The sequence below is a fragment of the Lithobates pipiens genome, unplaced genomic scaffold (genome assembly GCF_037356315.1).
Source record: "Lithobates pipiens isolate NorthernLeopardFrog02 unplaced genomic scaffold, aLitPip1_a1.2 Scaffold_25, whole genome shotgun sequence".
Taxonomy (NCBI): domain Eukaryota; kingdom Metazoa; phylum Chordata; class Amphibia; order Anura; family Ranidae; genus Lithobates; species Lithobates pipiens.
This window is the reverse complement of record NW_027507787.1, coordinates 179,374,903-179,390,515: the sequence shown is the minus strand read 5'-3', so window position 1 is coordinate 179,390,515 and position 15,613 is coordinate 179,374,903. Positions and strand designations below refer to the sequence as shown.

The window sequence follows — 15,613 nt, the reverse complement described above, 5'->3', positions numbered from 1 at the left end:
GTCCAACGGATTTTGTCCGAAACTGTTGCATACACACAGTCGGACAAAGTTGTCAAAAAATCCGATCGTACTTAACGTGATGATGTTATTTCATTAGGACTGGACTACGTTCAGGCTAGTAGCCAATAGCTTTGGTCTAGGAATTTGATCTGAGCATGCGTGGCACATTGTCCGATCGGAATTCTCTACACATGATTGGACAAAGTCCGATCAAATCATGTTGTCGGAAAATTTTATGGCCCAGCTGGAAAACTTGGTCCGTCAGAAACAGTCCGATGGAGCCCACACACTGTCAGATTATCCGACAACGCGGTCCTATCGGACATTGTCTATCGGAATGTCCGACCGTGTGTACAAGGGCTAAGACAGCACATACATTATTACTTTAGTTTTTTTGTTAAACAAGCGGGTTGAACAAAACAAAATGCCCCAATTCCCTCATCCACACATTCAATGTGGATGTAGGAATTCCTTCTGCTGTGGTATTGCATTCTGATGGCAGGAAGCCTTCCCCACCAGTAGAACACAATGATCAGTGTTGATGGTTTTAGCCAGCGGCACTGATCGTTTGGGGAAAAAAACAATAATCTGGCTATCCATACATGAATTAAAATTAATCTAGTCAATGGTGAACAGGGTGAATTTTGATCAATGTATGGCCAACTTTAGCTGATACAATAAACCACTTTTTGTACTTGGGAAATGAACAGTCAGGCCGAGACAGTTCTTTGGTGAGGCATAAAAAAAAAGAATCTATCTACCCAAATGTAATAATTCAGTTATTTGTGGAGTTTGTTTGGCTCTTTCCCTCCATTGTTTATCTCTATGTCTTGGGGGGCTCCAGTGACAAAATCTACCTCTGCAACTCCATACCTTGTTGGTTGGCTACTTCCACTCCCCTTTGAATGTTCCATTCTCCAGTAAATAAAATAAATTACAATTCTATCTGGGAAAGTGGGGCCATATCATAACAGGTTGTGGAAGTTGTTCTGGCCTGGGAACTCAAATGCAGCAATCTCCCTAAGGAGGTTCCAAAGGATATATGAAGCTATGATTTTATCAGCCAGGTCCTCCAGAGAGTGAAATGATCCTTAGCACAGATGTTTTTTGGTTTGGCACTGTGTGAGAATGTCCCAGTATTGTGTGAAGTGCCATTTTACATTTTGGGAATAGGGTGGGTTTATTGTGTACCCTTTCATATGGTAAGGTGCCAATACTCCACATTGCTGAGGTGTCAAACTGTTGTGTATTGCTTGGGCTAAGGCGTGAAATGTAAAATTATGCATACCAAAACAACTAAACAAAAGCCATTGTTCTGATTTACAGTTATATGTATACATTTACAGAAGCTCATTGGATATCTAAACAAATATGTAATTATAAGGAGGGTGGGGGGAATTTTGCTAAAGCTAGTATTTCCATCTCAAAGACAGTTGGAGATTTTGAAATAAAGCCAGATGTAGTTGGATCAAATCTCATCTGGTTCAGCAGGGGCCAGCCGAGATTTGATCCATCTATGGGCCAGCTGATTGTACCCAAGTTTGTCCACCAATTGATTTTGGTACAAACGGCATGTCAGATTTTTACCACATGATTATAGTCGCTAGCAGTAATCCTTGTGCTCTCCTGGCAGGGACAGCTCCCTGCCCCCACCCGGAGAGCACAATACTAACTGAGGTGATGGGGGAATCAAAATTGCATAATCTATGGCTTGCCTAAGGCTTCTATTGGATTGAGCTCTTATAACCATTAGAGGCACTTGTTTTTGCACAAGGCAATTTGACAACTTTCTGGAAATGATCTGTAGACACCAGTGCAGACAGCTGTCTAAGAAGCTAGATACAGTGATGTCCTAGAACAGCCTTCCTCAACTAGGGTTCCTACAGAGGATGCCAGAGGTTCCTTGAGCTGTGGTTGATTTATTTCCTGTCTGCACTGAAAGGGGGCAGTTCTTTATTAACCACCTGCATAAGGAGGCACTTCTCCAATGTTAACCAAAATACAAATGATCTGTATTCTGATTGATGGAACATTTTTCAATATGTCCCTTTGACAGAAATCGATTAAACTATTGACTTCTGTCAAGAGGGGGAGCCACACACTAGCTGAAATTTGGCCATTGCCTGTTGGAGCTGCTGAATTTTGATTAGTGTAAGGCCAGCTTAAGGGGCCTTTCTTCACTGACTGCTAGTGTATGAGGGCACCACAACTTTACCTTCTACAACTTAATAGTCATACACATGTGAAAGAATTAAGGAAGGCTGCCCTAGAGTGATAAATGATCCATGTACAGCCCAGAAATTTATAAACTATAAGAATTTTATTTGGTTCACATTACATAACCATAAAGTGCCAGTTTCATATTACTCCCCAATACAAAGAGTTATAATTCAAAGAAAAATGCATCAATAATAACATAATTTTAAATAAATATTGCAACAATTTCAAAGTGTCCATTCATAAAAACATGAAAGCGTCCCAAACACATCTAAGTTAATATGGGGAATATCTTAGCCCATATGACTCCTTAAATGATGGATGCACAAGTACTGAAGGACATGGGTAAGAACCAAAGTTTCCCGGTGGCATCATGGATGATGGATAATTTCTTGGTGTAATCATTGCAGTAGAAAGTGATGCAGGATGGTGGGTGGATACTGGGGGGGCAAGGGGCATGGCTAGTTCAGGGCGGACAGGGCAGGCTGGGGTTTGAAAGTCTGAGTAGCCATAGTAAGGCATGTAGAATCCAGAAAAGAGAGCTTCTACTTGTGCATCTTGACTTTGACGCTTGAATTTCATCCTTCGGTTTTGAAACCATGTTTTAATCTAGAAATAGATATGGACAACACGTTAGAATATTTTTCTGACACCAAATTTTATTATTTCTGGGGATACTAGCAAAAAGTCAATATTTAAAACTAATTTATGAATATGTCAGGTGGGCAGTTTAGATCCATGGTCCTCTCAGGTATGGATGAATAGAGACTTTTCTGACCAATAAAATCTCACTGCAGAAATGGATTTCTGAAAAGCATGAGAAATTCTCTGCTATAAATCTATGTGTAATCCATCACCAGTTTATTTTATACAAACTTTTATATTACTTTAATATGAGAAGACATTATAGTTACATTTTAACAAAATTCTTCTGTTCAAGTCATCTGAGGCAGAAAAAGCTCCTGTGTTAATTACTGCAACCTAAAATATATATTGACTAAAATCAACCATAATTTAGTGTACCAATTCCTTCAACAAAAGTCGATTAAAAATTCAAAGTTCGTTAAGGCGGGTTGGGGCCAACAGGGCCACTTACAGCAAACATTTTGGCTGATTCAACAGGAATTGACCAAAATTGGAGCTGTAATGGCAGAACTAAGAACACTTTCATTAGTAAAATATAGATAGGAATAAAGCAAAAAACAGCTGCACTGCTCATAGTGCACACCTACATTTTGAAAAAGCTAAATTCCTATGTCAATTTCCCAGCCAGCTCTTCGACAAAAATCAATTGTTTAATAAAAAAATTTCGAGCCGGGGGGGCACCCATGGCTTGAAATTGCCCGGTACAGTATGACATTTGAGCCGTAGTTGGCAGCCTTTATTCTTGTAGGATATTCTTTCTACTCTCTGATAATAAACAGATAGATTAGATCAGGAAAGTTTGCTCTTTATGGCTACCTGGGTCTCAGATAACTTCATAACCTTGGACAACCGCCTCTTCTCGTTGGATCCTATGTATTTGTGTTCCTCAAAGCTCTTCTCCAACTCCTGAAGCTGTTCTTTGGTGAATTTAGTACGTGGTCTGGATGTGGCCTCCTCTTCAGAAAGAGATCCAGGACTTTTAGCACTGTCTGTGTCCAAATCCTGATGTTTCTCTGTGGTAGGATTTGGCCTATAAAGGGAAACGTCCTTCAATACCTTTCTAGATGTGGTCCCATCTGTCAAATAGAAAGAAAATACAAGTTTTTATCGTGCTTTATTTTGCCCATGTTTAATGTACAAGCTAATGAGAGTCTGAAAGAGTAACTGCACCCCCATGGCAATAGTTCTGAATAACAGCTTAGAAGGTAATAGATACAGAGCTTGAAGATTGTTATATGTAATTGTGTGATGTCATTAGATGTTTACACCTTAACATTTCACCTGAATCAGCCAACCCCAGAACCTGTCCCATTTCATGCTCATAGTAAAATTGATAAACTTGTCACTATGTTATACATTTGTGGTAGTAAAGAACAATGGTGAGCACCCAAATATTCATTGGTGTCAATTCCCATAACCAACACCTGTGTGCACTAACCAACGGCTCAGCTACTATACAGAAATAGACTAGAATAGGAAATTCTTAATTCTGGGGTAAGCCAATAATAATAATCTTTTTTTCTCCCAACCTATACCACCCCCAAAAAAGTATTTGGTAAATTAATTTAAACAAATATGATCAAATTAACGAAGCCTTATAAAAATATGTTTCTATTTCTACATTGTTTGCAACTGTATTTGAATATTCATTCACAGTCATATTTTTTCACTGCATATGTATTATGTAGTTCATGCAACCTAGTGGTTTGTTTTACTGTTTCTCTCTGTTAGCACAGGTCTATAAACCTGCTCAAGGGCATTAAAGGCAGTGCAGGATTTGGTGTTTTTTTTTTTGCTATACCTTATTTCAGTATTTGATGTTTTATCTTAACAATCATTCAGAAAGGCTGATACATTTGACAAAAAGCCATTAGAGGGAAAGCCTGTAAAACCTGCATATGAACTATAACCATGAAAACGCTGAACAAGTCAGTAAACATATGTAAAAAAAAAATCTAAAATGTTTTTTTTTCTTAGGTAAACTTAAAATATGTACCACTTGAAAAGACTTCATAGCTACTCTTTAGACAACAATAGTATTAAATGATCATATATATATATATATATATATATATATATATATATATATATATATATATATATATATATATATATATATATATATATATATATTTATTTATTTTTTATTATTTTTTTATTTTCTTTTTTTTATATGTAAGAACATACTAACATAAAGCTAAATTAAAAGAGCTTAAAAGCATGCATGCAAACTTTTTTGATTAGTACTCTGTATATCAATCAGGAGTTTTAAACTTGTAGCATAGGATCGATCTTACCATGTGTCTGAGTTCCTTGGATGTGGTAAAGTGCTGCTGTGTGGTCAGAGTTATTTCCCTTCTCATTGCCACCAGTGACTGTGCTTGACCTCTCCATTCCCAGAGCACTGAACTCCTTGTGATACTGAAGGGTGGATGTACCAGCTCTGCATGCCAATACATCCACACTGGGGTAAGTGGTATTCCTGTGACTGCTCTCTGACAACCATTCCACAGAGTAAGCCTTCTTCTCCATTCCTAGTCAGAGCTACTGGTGTCCTCTTCCTCCAGAAAGGTGCAAACTAACTTTCCCATTGTGACCCACACATATTTAAAGTCCTGGGCCAAGGTGGGGTGTAAATAACCTAACACTTGTAATGATGCCTATAACAATAGTCTTATTGGGTGTTACTGTAATTCCCATTGTGGTCTGATTGTCACATCTTCTTAATCCCTCAATACAGTAATTAGAGGGACAGTTTACTGGCTCCAAGTTCATTTCTAGAAGGCTGGCTGTCAATGATACCAGGGGCTGCTAATTGAATCAATATATTTTAGGATTAGATAGTCTTAAATTATTGATTTTACCCCATTTAGAGATTCATTGTCCTGGTAGATGATAACAGGTCTACTGGAGCCATCTCAATCACTCAGACTGATTTAAAACTTAATCAGAATGGTTAAATGTTTTCACAATGCTTTTCTAGGAGTAATGAGTGATTGGATATTATTAAATATGGTGTTTCATTAAATTAATCAAACTGAACAATGGTTTAAGATGAGAGATCAGCCAAAAAGCAATGTGTGGTGGTAAACTCTTAGGCCGCGTACACACGCGGGGACTGTTCGCTCAACTTTGTCCGCTGAACAGTGTTTCGGCGGACAGTCTGCTCGTGTGTGGGCTTCAGCGGACAGTTTCAGCGGACAGTCTGACGAACAAAGTTTTTCGGAAATTCCGAAAAACTGTCCGCTGAAACTTGGTTTAAGCGGACAGTCCGCCCGTGTGTAGGCTTGTTCGTCAAACTAAGTCTCGCGCATGCTCAGAAAGAATTTACACGCCGAAGGTTGCATTGCAGTGTATAGGACGTCGTTTTCTAGTCCCGTCGTACGTGCCGTTCACGTCATCGTGCACGGTTTCAGCGGACTGTTCGTTCGTCGTGTGGGGGCAAGTCCGTCCATGCTAATTTTGAGCGGACTGTCCGCTGAAACTGTTTGACGAACAAAGTTGAGCGAACAGTCCCCGCGTGTGTACGCGGCCTCAGGAACCAACCACGTCTATTTATTTTTTACAGGTACATATATAGTGCTGTAATTTTTTAAAAGTGCTTTAAATATATTTTGTACATTCACAACAGCCCCTGCCCTCAAGAGGCTTACAATCTACGGTCCCTAAAGCAGGCCATGGATGGTTTGATTTTCTTTCCTGCAACCACAGGTTGCAGAAAAGCAAAATTGCCCAATTTACCCATCAACACAGTGTTGATGGAGGAATCTTCCCCGTGGAGCCATCCCTGCCGGCAGAACAAACAGTGATTACTGCTAGCGGCTTTAGCCCTGGCAATAATGTCATAAAAATTCTGACGGGCTGGCTTTACCCAAGTTGATCAATCGATCAACTTGAGTGCAATCAGCCTGTCCATATATGGTTCAAATCTCAGCCAATCCCTGCTGAACCACCTGAGATTCAAACCATCTATGGCCAGCTTAACTCACATTCATACACACTAGGGCCAATTTAGACAAGAGCCCGTTAACCTACCAGCATGTGTTTTGGAAATTGTATTACCTGGAGGAAACCCACACAGGCACAGAACATGCAAACTCCAGGCAGGTAGTGTCAAACTGAAACACTAGAACTCCCAGGTGGAAGTGCTAACCACTTAGGGCTCTTTCACACTTGTGTTCAATTTTAAAGCAGCCTAAAAGTGCATTAATGTACCTATAGCGTTAATGAGCATTTAGGATTTGTTGTACAGGCATTCATGTTGCATCAGGCAACACTTCTCAAATATACCTATATTCTTTCTAATAATAAAGGGTTGCAAAGGTAATGCACTAGGCTGGTGCACCCTCTATTCCTTATCTTTTAGAACACTTTTCAAACACCCTATGTGTTTTTTTTTTTTTTTTGTTACAAGACTAAAATGGTGAATGATCACTTTTGCAGCTTTCCAACTGCACAGTAAATACACTATAAACGTGCCCATGGTGGTTGTTGTTGTGGTGCCTTTCAATAGAATTGAATGGTGGTAGTTACAAAGCATCAACGCTTACTAAACTATGAAGACAATGTTAGTTTTGCTTTGGCACAATGCTAACACCTCCACCCGCTTCCTATTGTAACAATTTTGAGTGGCATTGATAGGCGTTTGGGAAGCATTAAAGACACTTTAAGTTCTTGTGTGAAAGAGCCCTTAGCCACTGTGCTGCCCTGTAGCTGGTTGACCACTCTAGGCTTAGGTGAGCTGTGACTGTTGGCCGTTTCATTGTTTACTGCGCTATGCTGTTATTTTTGAGTATGTTATGTACTTTGCTTTGAAATGTGACCTATACTATGTAGAGCAGCCCAAGCAAACACTAATAAAGTTAGATAAAAAAAAGGTATAATTATTTACTTCTTCAAACAGGAAAGGAACTAGTATGGAGGAAGTCCTGTCAGATGTTTGGTACCAGGTCGTATTTGTGGGCAATCATTTTAATTTGTTTTAGTAAGGAAAAAGCAGAATAGGAAATGAGGCAATGACAGCAAATGCTGAGTGCTTTTCAAAGTCAATAGCTTGATGTCTTCATGATGTAGATCAAATGCTAAGTGTATATTCTGTAGAAGAGATAAGACCATCTCCCTCTCTTTCTCTCTCTCTCTCTCTCATGTGATTCTAGATAAGAATGAGTTGCACACCTCCCCTTTAACCCTCTTTTTAATAGGGGATTTCAGATTGCTTTAATTGACAGTAGATGTTTGGCCTTTTCTGTCCTGGAAGGGGTTAAAGGATACTAGACTGTCTCCTCTCCTGCCAGCAGCTCATTTAGCACAATAACTGCTTGTCTGGATAAACTGGCACCAGTTTTACAACATATCCAGGCCAATGATAAAGGACAAATGTACAGTGCAGGTCATTTATGTAAATTGGTTGAAGGAAGAAAGTCAGAAACTGATAGCCATTGTCTTCAAAGGGGTTTAGTTGTCTGTGTTTAGATTCTTCTCCAATGCATGGTTGTAAACTGTGACCTTGGACACATTGACATGGACTATTTAGTACTCTTTTCCAATATGTCTGTAAATAACAGTGATGGCAACCATAGAGATGAGTTAGCACTTTGATATTCAGGGCTTTTTTTACACCTAGAACACAGCATGAACGTAATGTGTGCTGTACCACAATGATGTGTATGTGCATTGGGGTTCATTTTGAAAGGCATCATCTATGAAACATACCTGTGCTACAATACATCACAACCCACGATTTGCAATCCTGGCAAGTTAACATTCAGGAGATTGCAATGCAGCGCATATGTTATGTGAATGGGCCCTTAAGCTTCCAGTGATTTCCTAAACAAAAATTTACCATTTTTGTTGAGGTTTATGGTGAAAGGCAATGGAGGTTTGTTACGGACAACTCTGGTACAAGATTACTGAAAGGAAACAAAAGCAGTCAGGCAAGGTTCTTTAATCTGACAGAAATAAGATATTCCTAAATATCAGTCTCCCTGCAATCTCCACTATGACAGCCAAGGACTGTTGTCTTCTAGCTGGCTCCTCAGCACTTTGACAACAGGAGCAACAGCAACTGACAAACTTGAAGTAGTAGTAAACTCTGAATGTTTATTTTAACCCACAGGTAAGCTTATAGTAAAGCTTACCTGTAGGTCAAATGAATATCTCCTAAACGTGCACCATTTAGGAGATATGCTAGGGAGCAGAAGCAGGAGACATCACCGCTGTGTGCGCCCTGAAGAACAGTGTACCCATGACGTTACTTCAAAGCCCTGTCCTGTAAACAGTGACTTCTGCAAGCATGCATGGGAGCTACATCATCAGGGCTCAACCATTCAAGCAGCCACAGCCCGCAAACCCGGAAGGAAGATCGGGTGAAAATAGAAGCCCCTGAAGCGGCGACAGTTTGCCCGTTGGAGGGCTTCAGTTCAAGGTGCATACTAGCACATTATGCCTTTACCTTACAGGTTTTTTTATTTATTTTATATTTTCCGACAGCTTTGAGGCTCATAAAGTTCTAAGCCTATTGCCCTAGAATGCCCTAGAAATGTCAGATGGGTGGATTAAGTACTGTGATCACAGTACTAAAAAAGACACTTTACAACAACGCAGCATCGTCATCACCTTTGTCCAATGTACAGGAAACTGTAAAGCAGAACCAGAAAGCAGCAAAACTGAAGCAGAAAGTAGTGCATTAGTCCTCTGGCCCGAACAATGATTGAAAACTTTTAACAGCTCAAAACAAAATCAATCATGTATTTTAACTTTATGTTTAGGACTGATACACATGGGCCAAAAATTGGCTGGTTCAACAGAAACTGGCCAACATTCGGCACGTGTGAGCTGATCCTCGTCCGACAGAAGATGGACTATCCTTTAGAACGGAAGCTCCTGTCGAATGAGCATGCCGGAAAACCAGCATTGGATAAATGCTTGCAGCCAATGCCTTTCTAAGTTTATTATTATTACTATATTTATTCTGTATAACCTGTAATGTAAACTATCGGAGGAATCCTTGTTACTTTACTATTTCACATGTCATAGAGATGTATATATACTTCTTGCATATTTTGGAAAACAAATAAACATTTTGTAAAAGAATGTTAAGGACCGCTCTGTTCACTCCATTGTTTTTCACGGTGAATAAAGTTCGCTTTATTAATATTAGAGACACAAGTTACAATTCAGAAAACAGAAAAAAAAGAAAACAAATTAAAACAGGTGGTGTACAAACACATAACAAAGAAAAAGGAAATTAGAATACAGTACTACCCACATGGAATGCAATATATATTACACAACAACCTTCCCCGACAGACCCTGCGAGGGCAGTGGCCAGCTAGAGATCACACAAGATATAATGCAGAATGATAGCCACCATTCCCACCTCAAATCCCACAGAAGGGGGGGGGGGGTGCATGTAGAAATAGGGAAGACCGAGGGAAAAAGAAAAGGGCGGAGGAGAGAGGAGCAACAGCGCGGGGGGGAGGACAAAAGAAGGAAAAAGAAAAAGAATAAGAGGGGGGAAAAGGAGGAGAGGGGGGGGCAGGGGGGGGAGAAGGCCCGATCCACAGATCTATCGGTAAGAGTTCCCGTATCTATATCTCCGCCCTGTCTCCACCCGTCCAGGGCAGCCATATGCCATCGAACTTCCTAGGGCACTTTCTACTAATATATGTCATTTTGTACAACGGGAGGGGTTTATTAATGATGTCCTCCCACAGGGTCAGCGTGGGGGGGGAAGCAGAGGTCCAGCGAAGGAGAATGGCCTTCTTGGCATAATAAAGCAGAAAGGCAATCAGGAGTTTGGAATAGCGTGGCCTCTGATCATCGTCCTGAATGCCAAGAAGAGCCAGCTCCGGAGATCGAGGCAGAGGGAAGCCCAAGCGGCCATCAATGGTGTCAAACACATCAGTCCAAAAAGCGGCCACCACCGGGCAGCTCCAGAACATGTGGAAGAACGTTCCCTCTGCTGCTCCACATCTGGTACAGGCCGGGTCCCGCTGTCGATACAGTCTGTGCAGTTCACTCCATTGTTAATACATTGCTCTAGTCAGGATACAGAAGACACTTGTCAGGACACCCAGTCACTGATCAATAGTTATAGATTGTGATCACCACAAACATGTATACTCATATATATTGCACATCCATGTTCATGTCCTGGAGCAAGCATAATCAAATTAACTTGAGGGAACAAGCTGGTGATTTTCTAAGCAATCCATCTCTTGGCCTATTAGACCTTGTCCCAGAAGTGCCTGGACAGGTTTGAAATAGTCAACAGAAAGACACCTAATTCCAATGGGGTTAATGGTGAGATCAGGTAGATCCAATAGATATCATGCTGCCCTAGGTCTAAGTAAATTATGCCTTTTTAAACAGGAACCACTTCTTCAATTGTGATTATTTTTGCAAAACCTAACAAGTTATGTTCTGTTAAGAGTAGCTTGCGGTAGTTAAGCATGAACATTTCTCATCTCTCCAATGCACTTTGTAAGACCCAAGGCCATACTTACACCTAGCAGTGATAACCCCATGATATCTGTGCATTACAAGCTCTGTTCATACAAATAAATGGAGGCCATTGCTGTTCTTCTGCACCAGTTTCTTTTTCTCTGGATTTTGTAATCTAATAACGGCATCCATCCGAGTCTCTTCTTGCAGGTATTTTGTTTTGTGACAAATGCCCTAAAAGTCGTACAAGCACCCTAGTGTTTGAGCTCAGCTATTTGCTATAAATTCATTTTGCATACATTTGTTTATCCGGAACGGATGTCAGTGAACTCATGGAATGACTGCTAGTCATATGCATTCATTTTTCTCAATATTACCATTTTGAGACTTCGGTTGGATATGCGTACACACAGTTCAAATAATTGCAACAGACAACCTTGAGACTTCATATCCAGATAAAATATTATCTGGCTGTTTCTCAGTTGTGAATGCTGGCAGAAGAAAATTGCCAAGCTTTCACCCGGCTGATAATAAATGAGCAAAACAGTTTGCGATGTTTCAATGTCAATGAGTACTTTAAACTATTCTGCAAGTTTGAGCATTTTGGAAATGGCAATTCATTTTTTAAAGTTAATGCTGAATGGCCGTTATGGTATATATATATATATATATATATATATATATATATATAGAAAGAGAGAGGGAGGGAGGGAGAGAGAAAGAGAGCAAAAGAGAGAGGAGAGAGATATTGGGGATTTTTATTAGGACAAGGCAAAGGGCAATTCATGGCAATCAAATTTAGGGATTTAACCATTTAGACTAGCTATACATGAAGATTTCCCTATTTTTTGCCAATTGCGAGATCCTCTATTATCTTGGAGGTTGTATTATATGGTGTACGTTTATTTTTGCCCTATCTGAGGAGAAGAAAGTTTAATTTATACCTAGCCATGGATAGACAGATCTTCAAAACAAAGGTATTAATAGTCAAGGATTTAACGGCACAATTACTTAGTTACTAAACTGGGATTTTAAAACCTTATGTCAATCTCTTCTCTTTTGACTTCTTCTCCAAGGGCCCAGTGGATGACCATGGCACATTGGAAAGCAGTCTATTTAGATTAAGATCTTCCATAGCTTTTCAGCATACCTAAATATGATAAAGTCCAGCACCCAACCACTTTGCCTCTTTAGCATACATACACAGATGTTTCCCTGGGAAAGACAAGTTGGGAGATATCGCCATTTACCCACCATTACCAGTGTCCATTCATCTACCACAATTTTTCCATGAGAAGAGAACACTGGCCAGGTCATATAGAGATTTCCCCTTGTTATCTCCTCCTAAGTGCACCCCTAAATGGTGCAGGCCTTTTCAGATAATTACATCAGACTGTAGTTGTTCTACTAAGATGCTATATCACCAGATCCAAACTGCACTTTGGATGAAAATCTGAATTACAAATGATCCTGATTTCTGGTTTCTTTTGTTTACCTCACCTGGCAATTTGTTCTTATACCAATATGCATAATAATTAGAGTGCTTTCAATCACATCAAATCATTTCACATGTTTTCAGGAAGGAAAATAAAACAATTTAAAAATGCATGTAAAATATGTATATATATTATACCTTGCTTTGCATTCAAAATCTATTGAATTGCAATAAAAACACTTTATGCAGTTGACTTACTAAAGATAAATCAGCGAAGTGAATGTTTCCACTTTGCAAGGCAAATTTCCATTAGCTTTGCAAATGAGTTAAAGTTCTGTTGACTTCTATCTTCAAGTCATATGCAAGAAAAAAACACATTGGGGCTGAAATTTACTGAAACGGGAGAGAAACGGGAGCAAAATATGGTGCAGGCGTGCATGGTAGCCAATTAGTGTCCAAGTTCAGCTTGTTCAGTTCAGTTCAGCTGCGCCAGATTTTGCATTTTAAGAAATCAATGCAGTTGTTTTGAAATTGACCATGCACGTGATTTGATATTCTTTGTAAAGCAGTATTTTTTACCTCTTTTACTAAACTAGGTGAAAATTCACCTTGTAAAGTGAACATGCTCTACTTCTTTAGTAAATCAACCCCTGTGTTTTTACCAAAATGCATATGCGTTTTCCAACTAGACATGTGCATTCTGTTTCGTTCCGAATCAAAATTCGGACGAATTTTCATTATTCAGACATTCGGATGGATCCGAATTACCGAATTACAATGCTAACAAATTCAAACAAAATTCGAATCAAATTCCAAAAATTACATTTTGCGACCCGAATTTGGGGCCACATATCTCGAGGTCACTTATAGGTATAAACACCAAATTTGGTATGCAAACACAATATAACTAGCACTACAACATCTCCAAATTTGGGGTTTCTAGCACCAAGTGACCCCGAGATACATGGCCCTAAAGTCGGGTCGCAAAATATTTTCGAATCCTGTTGAAATAATTTACAATGCGGTTGAAATAATTTCGAATCATATTGAAATCATTTCGAATCCGGTAAAAATATTTCCGAATTTGGTTGAAATATTTTTGAATGCGACCGATTTTTCGAATTCAGTAGAAAATGAAACGAAATCCGAAAACGAATTTAACGAATATAACTAAAGGAAATTAATTAATTAACAAATTAAAACGAAACTAAACTAAGCAAATTTTTTCCTTTTGCACATGTCTATTTCCAACATGATGGTGTGAAATACATGTTATATTCTTGAGTGTTCCCTTCATTATGATGGTGTCAATTCTAGTTTATTATGTTTAACCTTCAATAGTCTACAATAATGGTTCCTGATAGTCTACATAGCTTTGCAACCCTCCTAATCTCATCTTTAAGTGTTATGTTTATGTGATATACTCAAATGATTATAAAGTGACTCCAGCTATTGCCAGCTTATGGCAATCTTTTCACAATTTAATTGTCACTTCTATTTAACACCTTCCAAGGTGGAGGGTCTGTCTGGCTCCAGACTAGCCCTATGTAGCTGTACTCCAGACTAGACTGCTCTTCTCATTGCTTCTTCTGTATGTGTGTACTGCAAAGGCAAAGTCCATATGAACATCTAAGTCCACATGAAAACTGAAGTTCCAGAGAAATAGCTAAACAACACACTACACGGAAAGTGTTAATATATCATGCACAATGAATATAGAATGTGAATTAACCAATGTGGGTATACCAGTTCCTTAGATATAAATAACACTTTTTCAGCAGAATAAGAAAGCAGTATTGATGTACTTGTGCAATAAAAGCAATATACACCAATCATTGTCATGTACAGCAGACACGCCCGGCTTACCACTGTTTCTATGCATTCTATTAATGTAGTAATGTTTGACCGATCTATGCACAAGTGATAGCAAGCAAGCAATTTGTGATCGAGCAATGCAACACATATGGTATCAGTTGAAAATACCATCTATCAAAGATAATATATTTAAAATTATAATTTAATTGATCTCTATTATTAATGATTGTTCAACATACACACACAGATATTCATTCAATTGATCAATAAAATTCTGCTTCAGATGATTGACTTGCCAGCATAGAAATTGATTGAAAGTCACTAAGCTGATCTAATGGAGGATTTGTGGTTTAAGATTCTTATTAGTTTCAGTAATTTTAGTTGCATGATCACTCAAATGATCATATTAATACACGTGTAGCTAGCGCTGGAGATTTTCTCACCCTATTAATTGCATTTATTGCTGTTGTATTCCCTAAAGCTCATGGCTCAGATGTCTGCACAGTCTCCCATACTGCAAAAATATGCATGATTTGCCAATAGGGTTATGCATTATACTGCAACCGAGTCCTACAGTTACAAAATTTAGCAGCGCTGTACGCCTGTAGGCTGTGCACAGTGTGCCAAGAGTGAGATGGAGGAGCAGCCATAGATGTGAATAATTTTTCCTATATGGGGTGTTTGGGGGCGACAAGGCTGTGTGCAGTCAACCTAATTGCTATTGCCACAAAGGACACTTTGGAGGATCAGGTTGTCATGATAGACAGTGGAGGTCTGCACTCTGATTGGGAAAGATCACCAACATTCATCTAGAGTAGTGTGTTCCCAAACTATGGCCTATGGGCCACATGCGGTTCACTTTAAGATTTAACCAGGCCACAGCTAATGTGCGTAATCTCCGCTCTGATGGGGACACCAATTTAAAGGGGACTCTGATGGGAACCCTGGTGTGAGGTATAACTCTGATATGAACTCTGACAAAAGTAGAACCATGATGTAATGAGGGTGGGGGGGGGCTCTGCTGTGGAATCTGATGTAATGGGGAATTCCAATGGG

General features: G+C 39.3%; 1 protein-coding gene across 1 annotated transcript; it reads right to left on the bottom strand.

Annotated features, from left to right (window-relative positions):
• Positions 1-2,493: 2,493 nt before the first annotated feature.
• LOC143929960 (homeobox protein vex1-like) lies at positions 2,494-5,394 on the bottom strand. Its single transcript, XM_077453875.1, has 3 exons — positions 5,160-5,394; positions 3,679-3,938; positions 2,494-2,826 (listed from the first exon to the last, which is right to left on the bottom strand). The coding sequence occupies exons 1-3, from the start codon at positions 5,392-5,394 to the stop codon at positions 2,494-2,496; spliced, it is 828 nt and encodes a 275-aa protein (XP_077310001.1).
• Between the last annotated feature and the right edge of the window lie 10,219 nt (positions 5,395-15,613).